A 19449-nucleotide genomic window follows, 5' to 3' on the forward strand; every position below is an offset into this window, starting at 1 on the left:
AAAATAGGCTAAATCAGGCTCATGTCTCAAGTGTTTTGGAATCTTCAATGTACCAATGAGACGGAATCAAGCTTATTTTATACATCTAAGCACATTGCAAGCTATTTTGAATGAAAATGTGAAAAACAGTGAAAATACAATAATTGGCATAGATATAAAAAGCAACAAATTAATTTATTTTTGCAAAAAGACCAACCCCGATATCCCTAGGCCACAAACCTCAGTTCCCTGAGTTAGTAACAATGAACATCCCTATGGAGATGACAGCTATCAAAAAGAACCTTAAACTAATGCATTTCATCCAAAAAGCAACATCTATCTGTAAGAAAATACATACTTCCATTATCCAAGCACTAACATATAATCAAAGTATTACAGTAGAATTTAATTTGTGCAATCTACTAGCAAGGCAACATGGGTCACCAATAAAAACAGGTATGTTGCAACCCTTAACCACTTAAGCCATTCTGACCTGAGATCAGATTCATACGAGGTTTCCGCCGGACACACACTGGTCTGATGAACCCATTCTGACCTGAGATCAGATTCTAAAAATGTCAGTCGCTCTTCGATTTTTCAAAAATAGCAGACCTACAAGCTCGTATCGCGCCACTCGGTGGCGCGATATGAGCTTGTAGATCTGCTATTTTTAAATAGCTAAAGCATAACATGATGCTGACACCAGCAGAATGGGTTAAGCCCTATTTTCAAATATGTTCACAAATGTTTAATTTTTAATAGTTGTGAGCTGGTAGATCTATTTCCAAAAACATATTTTTGGGGCAAAATGTGTACATTGCTCAAGATTGTGATGCCAGGGTTAAAGTGGTTAAATGGAATCTTTTAGGTTTAAAGCTGTGTGTATATACACTATCTGTGCCCATGTACAGTACAGTACGTGCGTGTGTGGGTGCGTGCAATTGGGTGCTATTTGGCAAGTAGTGAAAGGGGCATTCCAGCATCTGCAGTGCACCTTATGATTATTCTGTTTACGTTGTTAAAAGTTGAAGCTTTGTTCACTGATGCATTTCATTATTAAAATATCACCTAGCAATGTTTACAGTATATTGGGGTTCCCCTACGTAGCTCTGGTCCATAGCTCTAATGCGCGCATTAGAGCTATGTTACTCTCAACTTCCGCCGCTCGCATGAATGCAGACCAGCCTCTACTCTTTGGCGTAAATAAAAAGAACGTTCTTGCTACTCACCAAAACAAAGGCGAGTTGTGTCATTAGAAAGCCTACTTTCCTTAGTGGACGCACTCTGAGCCCCCCACCACACGTATAAACTGTACTTTTTGGCCAAAAGGGGATTTTGTTTCCACCGGAAAAAAAATATTTTCAGTTACTCCGCTGCGCCCTCTACTGATATTGCCCAGAGAACTGCCTCATAGAGAATATTTTTCCTCCGGTGAAAACAAATCCCTTTCTGGCCAAAAAGTAGGCTACCGTTTATACGTGTGGTGGGGGGCTCAGAGTGCGTCCACTAAGGAAAGTAGGCTTTCTAATGACACAACCCGCCTTTGTTTTAGTAGCAAAAACGTTCTTTTTATTTACGCCAAAGAGGAGAGGCTAGTCTGATTTCGATTTGAGATTTAAAACGATAAGTCCCATAGCCTTACTGCGCAGGGCAGAATCGTAGAAGCAGTAGAAGGCTATGGACCAGTGCTAGGGTTCCCCCACTTCCAATGTCTTTCAATTATTGTCCATGCAGATATAAGGACTGTTTTAACCCATGTGAGAATACAAATAAATGTTATTCAAAACTTAAAGAAAAAAGGTTCTGTTCAAATTGTATGGTCTTATTTCGCTACAGTGCATTCAGGATTATATCTATTTACAATGTTGCTTATACAAAAAAAAGCCAATGCCCATCCCTGTCTTTTTACAAAGTGTACAGGTAGATCATGCAGGAGCACAGAGGCTGAATCCAGTATTGCTTGTTGAGAAACAACAATATTATAATAAGACACCTGCCATCACAGTATTTGAGTATTAAAATCTGTGTATGGCTCACGTTTGTTGCTGTGGGGCAGAAACCTCTTATCTCCATATTTTTAATTAAGTTAATGCCATACATCATACTACAATGTTACACAAAAGTAGCAAGAATAGCTGATCTACAAGCTCAAAACACATCACGCTTAGAGCTTGTAGATATGCTATTTTAGCTATTTTTGTCTCCATCAGGCCGAAGGCATGGGGAGAGAGTATGTTTTGCACTCCGTCCGTCCGTGTGTGTGTGTGTGTGTGTGTGTGTGTGTGTGTGTGTGTGTGTGTGTGTCCGTCCGTCCGTTACCAGCTAATCTCCGGCACCGTTGGCCGATCCATGCCAAACTGTGCACACACACTCCCTGGATGCCAACGACAAACCTCTGCCCCAAATATTCGACAACGTCCTGTTATAGTGCCACCATGAGGCAGAATTTGGCAAAACACATTTCTGTAGATTACTCGTACACATTTTATCCATACGTCACACAATTCGGTATACACTATCTCCATAGTCATGTGATCAACACGGATCTGCACCATTTACCATCTTCCATCCTGATTGGCTAAGATCGGCTTCCAGAGCTCACATGATTGGTCCATTTTGAACAAAATGCCACAAATCACAAACACAGTGTGCAATTTCCATGAAATTATACACACACATTTCCACTAGGCCAGCGAGGACGACATACCACTCAAATCAGCCTCACGGTGGCACTATAATAATAATAATAATAATGGATTTTATTTATAATGCACTTTACATTCTAGTGAACCTCAAAGTGCTACAATGAAATGAAAACAAAACAAAAATCAATAAAAGAAAAACATAACATATAGGCTAAGGCAGAGGGCAGTTAAAAACAAATTTATGAAAAAGCTTTACTAAAAAGGTGAGTTTTAAGTCCTCTCTTAAAAGTGTCCGTAGACTGTGGTGCTCTGAGCTGTTCCGGAAGAGCATTCCACAGGTCAGGGGCCACCGAACAAAAGGCCCGGTCGCCCATGGTTCGCAACTTGGTCATGACGGGTTTGAGGAGGTTGGTGTTCGAAGAGCGGAGGTTGCGTGATGATGACTGAAGGGATATGAGTTCTTTGAGGTAGGGGGGGGCGGTACCATGGATGCACTGATGTGTCAGCAGGGAAATCTTGTACTCGGTCCGGGATGCGATGGGGAGCCAGTGAAGTGATTTGAGGATGGGTGTGATGTGCTCTCTCTTACGCACCCTCATCAGGATCCTGGCAGCGCTGTTTTGTATGTATTGGAGCTTTCTGAGGCTCTTGCCAGGGATCCTGATGAGGAGTGCATTGCAATAGTCCAGCCTGGAGGAGACAAAGGCATGGACGAGTTTTTCGGAGTCGGCAATGGTGAGTGAGGGGCGGAGTTTGGAGATGTTTCTGAGGTGGTAGAAGGAGGTTTTGTATATGTAGTTGATGTGGGATTCAAAGTTCAACTGAGGGTCCATTTTTACTCCGAGGTTTGTGACAGTTTGTGAGAGTGGGATGTCCTGTCCAGAGAAGCTGATGCTGGTTATGGGAGATGTGTGTAGCTGGTGGGGGGTGCCGATTTGGATGATGTCCGTTTTGTTGCTGTTGAGCTGCAGGAAGTTGGTTCTCATCCATGCATTGGTCTCCTCCAGGCAGGTTGTGAGGTTGGACAGGGGAGTTGGAGATGCTGCGGAGGGGCTGGTCTTGATGTAGAGCTGCGTGTCATCAGCATAGCAATGGAAGTTAATTCCATGCCTGCTGATGACACGGCCGAGGGGTAACAGGTAGAGAGTGAACAGGAGGGGGCCAAGGACGGATCCCTGGGGCACACCAGAGGTGACGGGTTGGGTTTGTGATTTACAGCCTCCCAGGGAGACATATTCTGACCGGTCAGAGATGTATGAAGTGAACCATTTGAGAGCAGTGTTATTGATACCGATGGAGTGGAGGCGGGTGAGAAGTATTTGATGGTCAACGGTGTCGAACGCAGCCGTGAGGTCCAGGAGGATCAGCAGAGAGGGGGAGCCTGCGTCTGCCGCCATCAGGAGGTCATTAGTGACCCTCACTAGTGCGGTTTCTGTGCTGTGGGCAGAACGGAAGCCTGATTGGAATTTTTCGCTGAGGTTATTGTGGTTAAGGTGGGTTTGGAGTTGGGTGGACACAATCTTCTCTAGAATCTTGGATAGGAATGGGAGGTTTGAGATGGGCCTGTAGTTGGACAGGTTGTCTGGGTCGAGGGAGGGTTTTTTAACTATAACTATAACAGGGCAATTCCTGTTTTACCTAGTTGAATTCTGAAAAGTAACAGTTTTAGACATATGAGATATCCGCCTGACAGCAACGATGTGTAAGATGACTTACCATCACCTTTAAATGTCTCTTAGAAACAAATTCACGCTCCATCTCAGTCTTGTCTTCAGCTGAGTGTGTCTCAAACAGACCCACTGCAGCGAGGGTTCCTCAGAGTGCATACTGTATGCCTGCCCAGAACAGGATAGCTCCTCAGTATCTCAGCACCATGAAGGCTAAGCTAAGCTTCGCCGGGAAATAAAAGTGCTATGTGAGATGTCACATAACAAAAATGACATATTTGTTGAGCAACATGTCATATCACTTTTTCACTGAAGCATAAATTGGCCTTTAAGTGTCTGTAGTTAAGTGTCCAGTAGATAAGACCTCTGCAACATAGAGATCTTCAGGTGAGTGCTCATTGAGAGCCTTTGTCAATCAACCAAGAAATGTCTCCCGTCCTGCAGAGGACAGAAAACAGCTTTTAGTTTCATATGGATCTCAGCATTGAATGCATATTAAAGAGATTCAGACATGATACATCATACTTGCCTAGTTAACATCCTTCATTTTGTGTGCACAATAGAAAATGATAAACATGAGAGAAGTGGATATGAAAGCATCTGAACACAGTGACAAATACTGTAGAAAATATTAAATACAAATATATTGGAGTGGAGTAATCATTATCAGACTGTTATATATAATTGACACATTTTCATACATAAATATAACATTTTAATTTTCACTAAATGTTTATTTTAAATATTTTCAAAAACATGTGTTAATTTTACTCCAAAATGAACGCTCAATGGTACATTTTACACATAACTATACTGTAGTTAGAGTATGCCAAACTATGGTAAGTTAGACTTGTACAATACTTTGCATGTGATCAAAGTCACAAGGCCTGTACATGTCTCTTTGGTGTGTCCTGTCAGGGTGAGATAATATTTGACTTACAGCTTTTCTTTACAGTACCACCATTGTAACCATGACCAGATTTAAGACTTGGAAATGTACTTACTCTACATCTCGTTTCTTAATCGTCTTTCCAGATCCTAAGACCTCTGCCACACGGGACACAATAGGATCATAGTTCATGCTGGCCACAGCAACTACCTCCTCACTCCTATAGATATGGCAGATTAAAACCCGATTTAGCCTATGCCCGGTTAAAAAACAGAGTATAAATTAAGCATAAAACAACACTGTTACACATAAGGCTAAATATAGTGAGGACACTACGATGAATTTAAAAATATGAATGCCAGTACGTATGGACTGCCAGTACATAAAGACTTAACAGGCCTAGTTTAAATACAGTTTATCCTTACCTGGTATAAAATGCCACAAACTTCAGTTCATCCAGATCTCCTTGGATAATGACATCATCAAAGCCTTCCCCATAACCTTTGCAATCAGAAACCACTCCACTTTACATAATTATAAACAGCAAAAAGAAAGAGGAAAACATTTCACAGCTAGAGGGCAGTGTGGAAACTAAAGGTTTAACAGAAACCCAGGAGAGATCCATCAAACACAAGTTTTCAGGGGTCTCAAATTCCCAGTCAGTCTATTGCTCATTGCACATAACAACCACACCAAGGGGTCTAATGAAGTACTGTCACCTCATAAACACATAAAAAATACAAAAATCACAGCACTCCAAGTTGAATTTGAGACCCCTGCTTTAGATCATAAGATTCATAACTGCTATTGTAAAGCATATTTGTAATACATTCAATTGATCAAATCTCAGTTTAGTTACACTAATCTGCATTCTCTTTTTTTCCTGGGAACAAAATTCCATTTACCTGCATAGCGTATGCTTTTGCCAAACATGGCTGTCCAGAAATAAGGCACAGTTTTGATTTCTGTGGCTCTGCCCATCATACTGAGAGCTGCCACTCTCCCTGTAAATTAAACACAACACAGCATAGAAACTGCTTTACAAAATCCCTTAACAGTGTCTGTGAAGTAAAACATCACGCCGGCCTGTGTGAAGTGAGGGGCGCTCTTATCATATATTGCTTCATTGTTAATGGGTATATGTGTAGGACAAAAATACCAATTTTCTCGTCTACAGTACATATGATGTAATTTCTCCATTCATTGTCAATTGCATTTAATGTTTGTTTTAGGACAAAAATCGACACTATAGCTGAATGTAGGAGGGGCTATAGCGCCCCTCAAAAATCACATTCGTGATGTATGATGATGACAAGTTCAACGTCATCATACAAATCAAAGCCAATCAAATCATCACATTCCGTGTTACAAACATATTCCGTGCTCAAACACACCTACACACAAAGCTGTGCATAGGAGTGGCTGCACCACTCAAACACACCTACACACAGAGCTGTGCATAGGAGTGGCTGCACCGCTCAAACAAGAAAAGAAAAAGAAAGTATGAGTATGAACTGATAAATTAAGATGTTCCCATAATAGTCTGGGCTACAAAACTGTTCTGTTTCATTTTCCCTGACCACCAGAGGCAGTGTTTAATGCAGATTCATTTCCAGTCCACCTCGCTTGGTGTTAACCATTTTGACAGTTGGATACATTTAAAAATGAAGTACTGCCTCTGGCAGTCATCCACTAGAATTCATAATATAGTTACATGTGTAACCCTCATTTAATGCTGTAGATAGGATATATAATGCTGAACTTATACTCTGTTGTATGATGGTGGTGACGTGGTGTCATGTGTCAAAAATTGCATATCAGCTTTTTTACAGCGCAACACCACCATATGACAAAGTATAAACCAAACACTCACCATGGACATGGGACATCTGCCAGTGAGGGATGATAAACCAAACACTCACCATGGACATGGGCCATCTGCCAGTGAGGGATGTACTATAAACCAAACACTCACCATGGACATGGGCCATCTGCCAGTGAGGGATGTTCACCTTCTTATTGCTGCGCGGCAGGAAGGGAAACATCACCACATCTCCTCCAGCAAACACACCGTCAACATTTGTCTGCATCATCTGGGAGACAGTTCAAACAAACCAATGGATTCAACAACATTGGAAACTAAACATTTGTGTATACTCGGCTGTTCTTTCCAGAGTACCTTGTTGACAGTGATAAAGCCCTTGGAGTCCATGTGAATTCCGCTTTGTTTCAGGAAGCTGGTAGCAGGAATGCATCCTGCAGAAACATCATAGTCATCACTCATTACAAAAAAGTATAGTGACCAAACTGATCTACTAAGGCGATCAGCATCATATTCTGTCAGCATACATACTGTGCATGCTGACAGTAGGCCAGGCAAAAATAATAATTGTACTTTAATCAGTAAAAGTACCAATGGTACTTCTCCCAATCTCTCTCTCCCTGTTTCCTGTCAAATTCAACTGTAGGCCTACTATCCAATAAAAGCAGAAAAGCACCAAAAATTAATTTATTATGGGAAATTGAGTCCCTATTCATTACAATGGAGGTGGCTGAACGGTGCAGAGCGCTTTCTGCTTCGTTCTGTTGTTGTGGTCGGCACTTTTCAACAAGCGATTACACCGTTTTGAAGTGGATTTTCATGACAAGCAACTCAGCGGTCGGTGCAGTGGCTGTTCAAAGGTAACTTTAAATGTAGGCAGTTAACCTGTTAAAAGATAACTTCTGTACGTCATAATCGTAAATCGTAATATTCACAGATATTACTACAGACTATGGGATACTCATCCCCCCTATGGACCGAAACTAGGCACCTTTCCCTCCAGGTTATCGATTTATCTATGAATATGCAACTGACTAGTCAATTGCAACGGTCCGCTCGTGCACACACATATAGTTGCAGGTAGAAATTGCATACATGTTTATTATTATTAGGTTATGCTTCCTGGTGGAGATTTGTGCTATATTGAGCGCACCTTTCAAGTATTATAATTAAATGTAATACCCATAATGAAAGTGCATCACCTGTACCAATGACGCACACGTCTGCCCGTAGGACCTTTCCACTTTTCAGTACCACTTCTTTCAACTAAAACAGAAAGACAAAGAGCTTTGTCATGTAGTGAAGATGTATAGATTACAGATTACACAGCTTTCAGTTCTTGAGGACAAAATTGAGATTATTTCCAATTGAGTGTAATTGAATTACACCCCAAATTGAGTATTTGTACCATTAATCTTGTCTGATAATCATCTACTGTTTCCTGGCACACTATTGTACATACTTCACCTGCACTTGCCCATTTCAAATGCTATGGATTGAGCAAGAGAAGATATTGAGCACCATGTCATGCAGTGTTTCTCACTTTCTGAATACCTGTCCATGATGGCCTATCATCTCCGACACCTCGTTCAACATGTAGAACTTCACTCTTTGGGTCTCAAACAGCTGTAACACACCACAGTTACAAAACCACAGATAATTAGGTTGACAACAACAGGTTTCTTCCACATATCTCAGAGGGGGAGAATGTACGGTGTCCTTAATGTCCACCTGTCTGCATGATCTGTGTCAATGAGTATATTTGCATTCCTTTTGTGGTATATTGAGCTGTAGAACATGATCTGCATTTTAAATGGTAGTTTAGTTTGTTCTGCAGAGAGAATGCTGAGGTAGTTCTTGTCCTGCACAACTTGATTTCCCAGGGGTGCTTCCCTACCTTCATTATTGCTTTCCCTACTTTCTCCCCAAGAGCTTTCTTAAATGGCACTGGTTCTATCCCAATGATAGAAACAGAGTGAGCCTTGTCAGTGAGTGCAGCAGCCACCTCCATACCTGGCAACAACAAAGAGAATAAACAGTAGGTCCTATGTTATTATACCATCTATATATATCGATATAATTCAGAATATGAGGCCCTCAGCCAACACAAAAAGAGTGGATTAAGTTTGTAATAATATAATTATAAACTTAAGTGACAAAATAAAAACATAATAAAACGAAAAGGTGCCGACCCATTTTGCATCACAATCTATCTCTATGTATGTTGCCGGTCCCTCTTACTTATACTTCAACTCTTCTATCTCCTTCTTACAATATCTAAGCAGGAAATCTGCTCTCTTCAGTAGAGCAAGAGACGCCAACATACAATACAACTTTGCAAAATGTTCCCTTAAACAGTATACTTTTGCTTGGTTATATTTTTGTCTCACTAATTCCATGTAGTAAACAGTAATTAACACGGTGTGTGCCTGCCTGGGTAGCTTGGTCGGTATAGAGTGCTCCACTTTGAGTCACAAGGTTTGATACCAGCCCAGGCACTGCCAAGTAAACTCAACATATGAGTAGCATCAACAAAGTTCTGCCCATATATGGACATATCGGTCAGATTGGCAGTTCTGGACAACCGCATATTCGAACAACTCAGCAGTGGGCACGCACTTCCTCGAGTCCTTATGGAAGATCCGTGACTCCGGACAACCAGATTTCCATATGCCTATAATTATAGGCATATTGTGTTTGTTTATGGTTATGTCTGAGTCAGAGTGGCATGGCTGTGGTCCTGCCTATATATGGGCGTATGGGGTTTGATTAGGGTTATGTCTGAGTTAGCGTGATGTGGTAGTAGTCCGTCCGCCTGCCTTCCGGCCGGTCCTCCCTTAAACCAATTTTAATATAGGATTTCTGGACAAATGCTCATCCGATGGACTTCCCGGTGGGCACATCACTCCCTTGGGTCCCCGGCAATACACATGCCAATTGCAGAGGATTGGTTTGACGGTTCTCGAGATATGTGGGAAACACAGAGATTCTGTGCATTTATAGATAGATTACTATTACTTTCTAAAATGTGTAATTTATTCTCACCGATAAATCCTGTTCCCACAATCACGGCATTCTTGTTGTTGGCCAGCCTGGCTATGCTGTTTGCATCTTCAGGTGTCCTGAGATGAAATACATTCTCAATATCCTTGCCTTTGTAGTTCATTGGTTTGGGTCTTTCAAGCAAAAGACAGAAGCAATCAAGTATCAGTACATTCATTCATTATGGTAATACTGACTACAAGAACAATGTATTTTGGCAAAGATTTTCCTCACTGGTTTCCTGTAGCAATGAAGAGTTTCCTGTATTCCATCTTCAAGCCATCTTGAAAAGTCACAGTCCGTGTTTTGACATCAACTGCCAAAACCTACCATTAATAATAATATTGGGGTCAATATATTCCTTTTCAATTCAACCAGTTGAGGAAGTGAAATTGAAATGATTGAAAATGTATGGTTATATAACAAACACTTTAATTTGACACACATCATTTTTATTTACTGAAATGAAAGAAACCAACTGTGCTTGGCATGATCTCTTATTACCTCTGTCTCTGTGAGCAATTCAATGTCATGACTCTGGAGGAAATCAGTGGAGCGAAGTCTCAATTGCTCTGCTGTGCTTTCTAGGGACTGAAGGAAAGAAAGTTAGTCACGGTGTAACAGTGTGCACGTTTGTTAGTTCATAGCCTTTCAAATATAAATTTGTTGACATTTTCAAAACATAGAAGGTACATTACAACAATATTAATCTGCCACTGAAATTTCTGACTCAACAAAAACATTGTCCAGGAATGCTATCTCAAGGATAACAAACCATAATGTATGGCCATGCCATCTACAAGCGAGACAATTAGCTTAGCCAATGTAGGACTAAACTATAACAGGTCAGAAGAATATACAGATAAAGGGGTTTATTTGTCACTCTCACTCACTCATACAAGTACAAGCAGCACAATGTTAGTGTGACATGCTCACAATAATAACAATAATATACTGTAACAGCAAGATAATACTGGGCATAAAAAGTAAAAAAAAGTAAAGGAAAAACCTTTAGCAGCAATATGAGTGCGTATTTATTTACTTCAATCAGTAAATCAATCAACTTACATTTCTTGTCAAATATATGATCATGGAGTACTGTTCATAAATCTTTAGAGAAGATGCTTGATTTGTGAATTGCATCCAAAACTAAAAATGCAGGGCTCCAAATAATCAACATTAAAGCTTTATAACTTTTATTTGTGATTTGTGATTGATGTGTGATTTTAGATTCCTTTTGATTTAATATTGTATCCACAGGTTTTCAGCAAATCTTTGGTACTATCGAGTGTATTTGATTCCCAAGAGCACTTGTCTTATAATTGACGAAAGCAATAACATAATTATTAGATATTATATATTGAGAAACATACTCTGAGTGGTGTGCTCTGGGTCTCTGTACAAACCTTACTCAGTTTAGGCCTGTCATAAGGTGGATGTTTGTCCACGGTGCATATGACAATGCGATCAGTGAAGCCCTCTTGCCTTAATGTCTCTGCACACACCAGTCCTGCTGGACCTGATGACAAATCAGTTCATCACAAAAAGCAGGATTGTATTACAGAGAGACATAAAGTATAACCATAGCCTCTCAAGCAAAAAGTCAACAATGAGAATCTAATCAAACCTAATCATATCCTCATTCTTGTAGTCATGGGAGTGCAGGAAATGGTCAAAAAGAAAAGTTATATATATATATATATATATATATATACAGTATATACACGCACGCACGTGCGCACACACACACACACACACACACACACACACACACACACAAATGTAACTGACCTGAGCCAATGATAAGAATGTGGCTGAAGCCTGTGTTAGAGTTAATGACTGCTGAACACCGTGCCATGGGCTTTGACCTCTTCTGTGACTGAAGAGCCTAGAAATATTTGCAAGATCTTGAAATCAGTGGATTTGTTTATTTTCTGGAATAAATTCCTCAAATTGTCCCAAACCGCTTTTGTTGTTGTTGTTTTTTTATAACTTTGTTTATTGGTTTTTTTCACAGAAGCATTATTGAAATAGAGTTTGAAAAATAATAATTAACATTAACAGCTTCTCTTAAATAAACCCAAATTCAACACATTGAATTTTCACCCCAAAGAAAAAGGACAACAGAAAACAAGACAAACAAACCTTAAATACAAGATTAGTAAAAGTTGAAAAATAAAAGGCAGACAAAAACAGACAAAACAGTAACCGCTTTTGTTGTTTTACCTGTTTGTTTGCACGAATGATCACCTTATCCTTTTCAACTCTGACCTAAAGAAAACAGACATGAACGATGTGTACACTTTTACCATGATGTTAAGGCACAGAATGTGAAAGACAGTGGGGAAGGTCACCTGAAAGGTAGGCAGGCTGTCCAGGCCAGGGAAGTCCTCAATGTCTCCTGTTGCAATACTGAAACAAGCGCCATGCCAGGGACAGCGTACGTGACCTTTTGACAAAACACCTGGAATGACAAACATGACAAACCTTTATTACTTTAACCCACAACAAATAACAGATTAAATACCAGATCAATGTATCAATTAGGCTTTAATGGTTGAATGTAAAATATAAGTGGTAAATTCCTGTTCTGTGCTTCCTCTGTACTACACAGAAATTATTTTAAATTAAACGTATTCACCTTTGACCAGTGGTGCGCCATAATGGGGACACTTGTGACCAATGGCTGAGAACTCTCCATGTTCTTTGATTAGCAAAGCTCTGCCACTTCCCAAGTCAACTTCTCGCATCCTGTCAAGAATGCACAGAGAGATATCTGTGTGTGTGTGTGTGTGTGTGTGTGTGTGTGTGTGTGTGTGTGTGTGTGTGTGTGTGTGTGTGTGTGTGTGTGTGTGTGTGTGTGTGTGTGTGTGTGTGTGTGTGTGTGTGTGTGTGTATGTGAGAGAGAATGTGCAGTGTCCTATGCATTAAGACGCCTTCCCAACAAATTATTTTTTCATTAATTTCTTACTGTCCATTTTCCAGATCTTTAACATGGCAGACAGAGGCCTCCACATAGTCTCGTGGTTTGTGGTAAAGACGCGGGGGTGCAGAGTCTTCATCAGAACCATGTCCCAGGGCCCCATTTGGTCTGCAGTCAGCAAAGGGGCTTGCCTTGCCATTGGGTGACATTCCATCCACCTCTTTTTCTTTCTCCAGGAGGGATAGTTCCACCTTAACTTCAACTGTACAACACAGACATGTTGTTACACAAAGCACATCCTCTCACAAATTGCTCCCCACTCCTATGGCCAGGTTTTCTGTTGCTGCTCCTAAACTTTGGCAACAACACTGTTTAACAATAGAATCATACTTAAAACATTTAGTTAACCTCACTCCTCATCAGCATAAAACTAATTTGAATTATTTAAAGTTTTTGTTAATACTAGAGGTTCAGCACATCCTAGAGTTTGGGCCCTAGCTCACACCAACGTCGCACCGCCGATCCAACCAATCATTATGAGTGTTGCGCAATGTCTGATGACATTTCTCTATAAGTCTGCCACTTAACGGGTGTCCCCTGTGGCACACTCATTATGAGATGCTCACAATCACAGCGGCAAATTTTGGCTCCATACATGAGCATTCTTCGGCACCTCAAATTTGGCGCCTCAAATTTGAGGCAAAAAAAAGTGTATTATTTATACACCTTTTTACCCTCATATGATTGGACAATATACAGTGACATCACAATTATGTATTATATTCCCTATTTAGGCAACCACACTCCCCAGGAATTTATTGTCAATGTCTGCATGTGTTCAAATTCAGATCGATTCCTCCCACCACTGAGGGTTTGGCCTCAAATTCTGCCTTAAATTCCCACCACTGAGATTTGGCCTCAAATTCGGCCTCAAATCCGGTGCAAATTCTGTCCTACACAAACATTAAATTCCCATTGACAATGAATGGACAATTTTACGTCATAGTTAAACAAAACATTGCGTAACACAAACATTGATGACAAAGGTGAGGACACAAATTGTGATTGGCCGGAATGAGATGATGTATGATGATAAGAGCGCCCCTCACTTCACACAGGTCTGGGTCCCCTTCTATAAACAGCTTTTGTCCCCACATGTCTCAAGATTTTCCATTGACAATAAAAGGGGAATTCAGGTCAAATGTCCGCTAAATCTTGTCCCCACACGTCTAAATATTTGCCATATTGCCAATGAACTGAGAAATGGCGTCAGAATTCCGCTAAATATGACGTAAATTTTACATCAAAACATTAAATGCCATTGACATTGAAGGGAAAACTTACGCCATAATTATGTAAACGAGCAAATCGCCTAACCAATCACATGTTGGTGGGAGCGCTTGACCAATAAAGGACCACCATATGTACCTTATGTAGAAATGTCAAATGTACGCTAACATAATAATAATAATAATAATAATAATACATTTTATTTATATGGCGCCTTTCAGGTCACTCAAGGTCGCCTAACAAAACAGAAAAATACAAAACAATAAAGCAAGTTTAAAAATACAGCAAGTTTAAAAAACACACAAAAGGCCTGCAGCAGACTTCTACTCAAGGTGGGAGTAGGCTTGTCTGAAAAGGTGAGTTTTGAGGTGGGATTTGAAGGTGGGGAGTGAGTCCATGTTTCGGATGTCGGGGGGAAGGCTGTTCCAGAGGCGAGGGGCAGAGCGGCTGAAAGCTCTACCCCCCATGGTGGACAAACGAGCTGGGGTGTACAAATAAATTGATGTACGATGACAAGAGTGCCCCTCATTTCACACGGGTGTGATTTTTAGTATAGAAGCAGGCGCAGCACCATTACATCAGCATTACAGGTGAATAAATTAACCCAAGCCACAAAACATTAAATTAAGAGGACACAGGTAATACAAACCACCTCAACATCCCACCACCACAACCAAATTGAGCTTAGACATGGAAGCACCAAAGCAGCATTCTGTTTACAATTACATTTTTTCTTACCATGACAACGTTATATATAAGCCTGTCAATTGGGAGCCATAGAGACATTTTAGACTACATCTGATGCTCTGCATTTGGGTTTAAATATTGTACATAAAATAAGGGCTGTGTAAACCTTTCTCACTACAGCCGACTTTATCTCTTCGCCTGGAAAAATGTGCTGACGATCCGGTTCTTACACAGTAATCTGTCTGGAATTTTCACCTGCTGAGCAAGTCTTAATTAAAATCAATGGAAAATCATAGCAGTGACTACTGCAGGAGAAGAAAGAGAGGGCTATCTAGAGTTAAAAGACAGTTTCTATACGTTTACTTACGCTCTGCACAAGCAGAGCGTGCAAGTACTGCGATAGGCTTGGTATGTAATGTGTATGTTGGTGTAATCCACCGGCCAATAAGGGACCACCGTTCTTGGTAACGTAACTATTAAGGTACGGTACAGTATGTTGGGGTAAGAATGGTGGTTCCTTAAACTTCCTTATTGGCTGTTGATGGTGACGTAACTAAGGTACGTTTCATTATGAGCATCTAAATTGTATGCACCAGGCAGCCGATGGCCTTTTTGTGTCCGTGCTTGTTTCAAAACTACATTATAGTATGTGGAACAAAACAAGTTCTTCCCTGTCCAAAACATATGCAGGATGTTCAATGAGTGCTCCCCCATCCAGCTTGTAAGCATTCCCATAGTATGGGTGTTCCCATTGAAGGGGTATTCCCTAAGCGCCTGCACACTGCCAGAAGAACATAAATCTCAGCCTACTGATGATGATACATCTAAATTAATTAAACACAGGAAAAAACCAGCAGTAACAAACCATGGCTACTAAGGCTACTGCTTTGAAACCCAATTCTGATCATTGTTTCCATCTAGTCTTAACCCATTCAGTGAATTCACATTGTCACCAGATGTACCAGTACGCAGATATTTCTAATTGTCTGGCTATGTGAGAATAACTGCATAGACAATTTTAACACAAGCCTTTCCACAGGTGATTGTAAAGTTTCACCGGACGGGCAAGGCTCCATGAGTCAGACAACTGTCCAAACAAGTTTGTTGTTTTTTTATTTACCAAAAACAATCCAAACACCAACCAGGCAGTGCAATAATATTCACAGTGACAGATCTGTCCAAAAATAGCACATCAAAATAAGAACACAGGCAAAAGGTTAAACGAACAGCAACCTATAGCTAACTTTTAAGAGCTACACCTGTTCCACGACCACGAAGGGCCGACAGCAGCTCTCGTAGCTTGCCCAAACCAAAACTGTCTGCAGATGCAGCCACCATTTTAAACCAGGCAAACTATAAAGGCCCATAAGTTATATACAATTACATCATTACTTAAACCATTTCCATTTCATATTTCAGGCACCACTTTACTCACACATTTAGGCCTACAATTAGAAAGGCTACAATATAAAACAGAAAACACCCCTCTCCTCTACAGTACTTGGGTACAGGCGTGCCAGCACTGGAGAGGAGAGACAGGTGCACAACAATCATTGCAATGTCTATGTTCAGGAATTCATTCAGATACTACCATTATACAAATATGAAACCCACAACCCTCCCAAATAGTTATTTCCAAACTGGCCAACTATATTAAATAGAAGCAACTGTCAAAACAGATATCAGTGTGTGTGTGTGCATTGTTAACTTCAGGTTAGGCTCTATAGGGCACAGGCTGCCCCGTGATCATAATTGCATTGCAATGGAAATACATTCTCTTGCTGAACATTATTGCAACAGGAAATGTGCAAGTGAAAACTCCCATTCCAATTCCAAATCAATGTGAATAGATTTATTAAATGCATTTATCTGTTTGGTCAAAACAAGCAATCGTGTGGCACTGTACACAGCCATTGTTTATACTTCCAGTTTACGGCCTGGGACCCTGTGGCCTTCAAAATAAGGGTCTGCACTGAAAAAGGGTCTGCACTGGACCCTGTGGCCTTCAAAATAAGGGTCTGCACTGAAAAAAAAAAAACATAATCTTGGGTAGGATGAGTGAGAATACAAGGCAAGAAAAGGGTTTGTCACCTGGCTTGGGTTTGGAGAAACATCCTCCCATGGTGGACCCAGGGTTGAACCAGGAGACCTGGCTGAGGGAAACCCAGGGAGAGGAGGAGGGGTCAGATCCCTCTGCTGGGCTGCTTGGTTGGGAGGTAACGATAACGCTTGAGGGGGGGTATGAGTACCTGCAGGTCCAGGCTGGCCATCGCACACGTCACCTTGTCCACATAACCTGTATGCATAAGTGACAGACATATAACAATATATATATAACAATATATAATATAACTATAACTATATATATATATATATATATACACACACAGACACACTATACCGACATATATATATATATATACACACATACACTATACCGACCGACCAAATTTGAAGTCGGTTGGTTCTCGAGATACGTGAACTATACAGACATACAGAGATTCTGTGCATTTATTGTAAGTCTGTAAGATGACAATCCTGTATTGTATATAGTATACAGTATATATAGGCATATATATATACACACACACACACACGTGTGTAGCTAGCCTATATACATATTCGAACCCTGGTTCAAACTCTGCCTGGGGTCGATGTCGCAACGGGTTCCTAATGCCAATTTCACTTAGTAAGAGACCACACCTTCGCTCAAGATTAACAGTTTATTGAAACAGAATGAGATGAATGCGGAGTGGAATGAGGTGGGTGAGAAGGTAGGGCGAGACTCAGGGTGGGGGCGTAGTCTCTGGAGCTGTACTCGGAATGAGCGGTTGGTCGTCTCTGCTCCGTCACTTCCCCCCCTGGATTCCTAGAGAATCGAGGCGGAAGGAGGAGGTTGGGGTGGAGGAGGATGGCGATTTTGAAGAATAGTGAAAATAGCCGATCTACAAGTGCAGTACTCACAACCCATGTTTGGTCTGTCGTGGAGCAGAACAAACAACTTGGTTGAGAGATCGCAGGTGTATTTATACTGTGGTGATTGCACCGGGGATTGGCCGGGTGATAATGAAAGGCAGGTGAGTTTGATGAGGAGGGAGGAGTTGTTGATAAGGAGGGAGGAGTGGTTAAGGTCAAGCGGAAGGAGGTCTCTTCTCCCGAAACTGCGTTGCATAAATACAACTTCCCTCAAATGGGTCTCCTGAAGTGGCTCGTCTGAAGACTCTCTTGGAGTCTTACAGTATGTGACCTAAATGCGACCCCAATCAGCATCAGCCGCAATTTAAGGGTCAATAGGTTGTGCTCAAACATACAGACAGACATACACACACACACACACACACACACACACACACACACACACACACACACACTCATCTGTCATTCTTGTCACAGCTCAAAAACGGATATTGATATGCATATATATATATATCCAGATGTGATGAGTTGTCAGCTGACTAATGCAAGCTAAAGTGCCACTGTGTGTGTTGAACTGAAATAGCTCACAGAACGCACGTTATGATGAGGTCAGCCATGTTTTCAACCTACTCCCTCCCCACACGGTCAGGAACTCCCAGTCAGACTTAGCCTGATTATCAGACTGTAGCTTAAGAGATGCAGTCCACTCAGAGATCTGGGCGGGGTCTTGGGCTGAATCCAGGCTAAGTCAGACTACCATTTTTAATTTGAAAGATTTCTTTTTGGCTTTTGTGCCTTTATTAATAGTTACATTGAAGGCAGGCACGGAAGAGGGAGAGAGAGAAGGGGAGAGACACGCAGCTAGCAAAGGTCGTCATGGACGGGACTTGAACACGAGACACAAAGCTGTCAGGCCAGAGCCTATTATTTGGTATGCGCCTGGACCACTAGGCCAGCGAGCGCCCCTCAGACCACCATTTTGTTTGCACGGGAAGATCCAGTTGACCGTGAGTAATTTAAATTATTTATTCATTTGCATCTTTGTGAATAAATAAGGCTATATGGGTATGTGATAAACAAGGTATATTATTCACTCATCATTGTCCTCAGCATCCAACCTCAGGCAGGCTGCACCTGATGGGATGGATGGATGGATGGATGGATGGATGGATTGATTGATTGATTGATTGATTGATTGATTGATTGATTGATTGATTGATTGATTGAATATGTTATTAACAGTTTGAAAAAAAGAGAACAGGAAAGTCCAGTTCAATACAAGGTCTGCTAAGAGGATTATAAACCCATGAAAGCCTATGGCTTAATTGTTTCCATTGGGGTCCTTCATACTCAATTCTCACAAAAACTATGCATTAACTTAACCTCAAAACCACGTCGACCTGGGCGAAACAAAAGATAGAGTCCATGCACCTGATATACCAATCAGAAACATCTGTTGTGCGTGCGTGCGCGCGCGTGTCTAATTTACATTTAGATGGGCTGTTAGCTGGGTTGTTAACATAATGCTATATCCGGCCTGGGCCGTGGCTCAGCGGTCCTAGCCTGGTTAATAAACCAGACTAATATCG

At 41.1% G+C, this 19449-nt stretch overlaps 1 protein-coding gene across 1 annotated transcript; it reads right to left on the reverse strand.

The window, feature by feature from the left end:
- Nucleotides 1-4344: 4344 nt before the first annotated feature.
- On the reverse strand, nt 4345-17066 carry aifm3 (AIF family member 3; the record flags this gene model as incomplete). The annotated part of the gene is made up of 19 exons (XM_083784337.1): nt 4345-4729; nt 5296-5400; nt 5606-5681; nt 6086-6184; nt 7156-7273; nt 7360-7436; nt 8205-8268; nt 8557-8628; nt 8900-9015; nt 10048-10178; nt 10279-10370; nt 10549-10635; nt 11451-11563; nt 11836-11932; nt 12271-12315; nt 12399-12508; nt 12686-12795; nt 13016-13229; nt 17036-17066. 19 exons carry the CDS (start codon nt 17064-17066, stop codon nt 4687-4689), a joined length of 1800 nt encoding a protein of 599 aa, XP_083640463.1. The 3' UTR covers nt 4345-4686.
- Nucleotides 17067-19449: the final 2383 nt, after the last annotated feature.

Source organism: Protomyctophum parallelum (assembly GCF_964188405.1).
Source record: "Protomyctophum parallelum genome assembly, chromosome: 15".
NCBI lineage: Eukaryota > Metazoa > Chordata > Actinopteri > Myctophiformes > Myctophidae > Protomyctophum > Protomyctophum parallelum.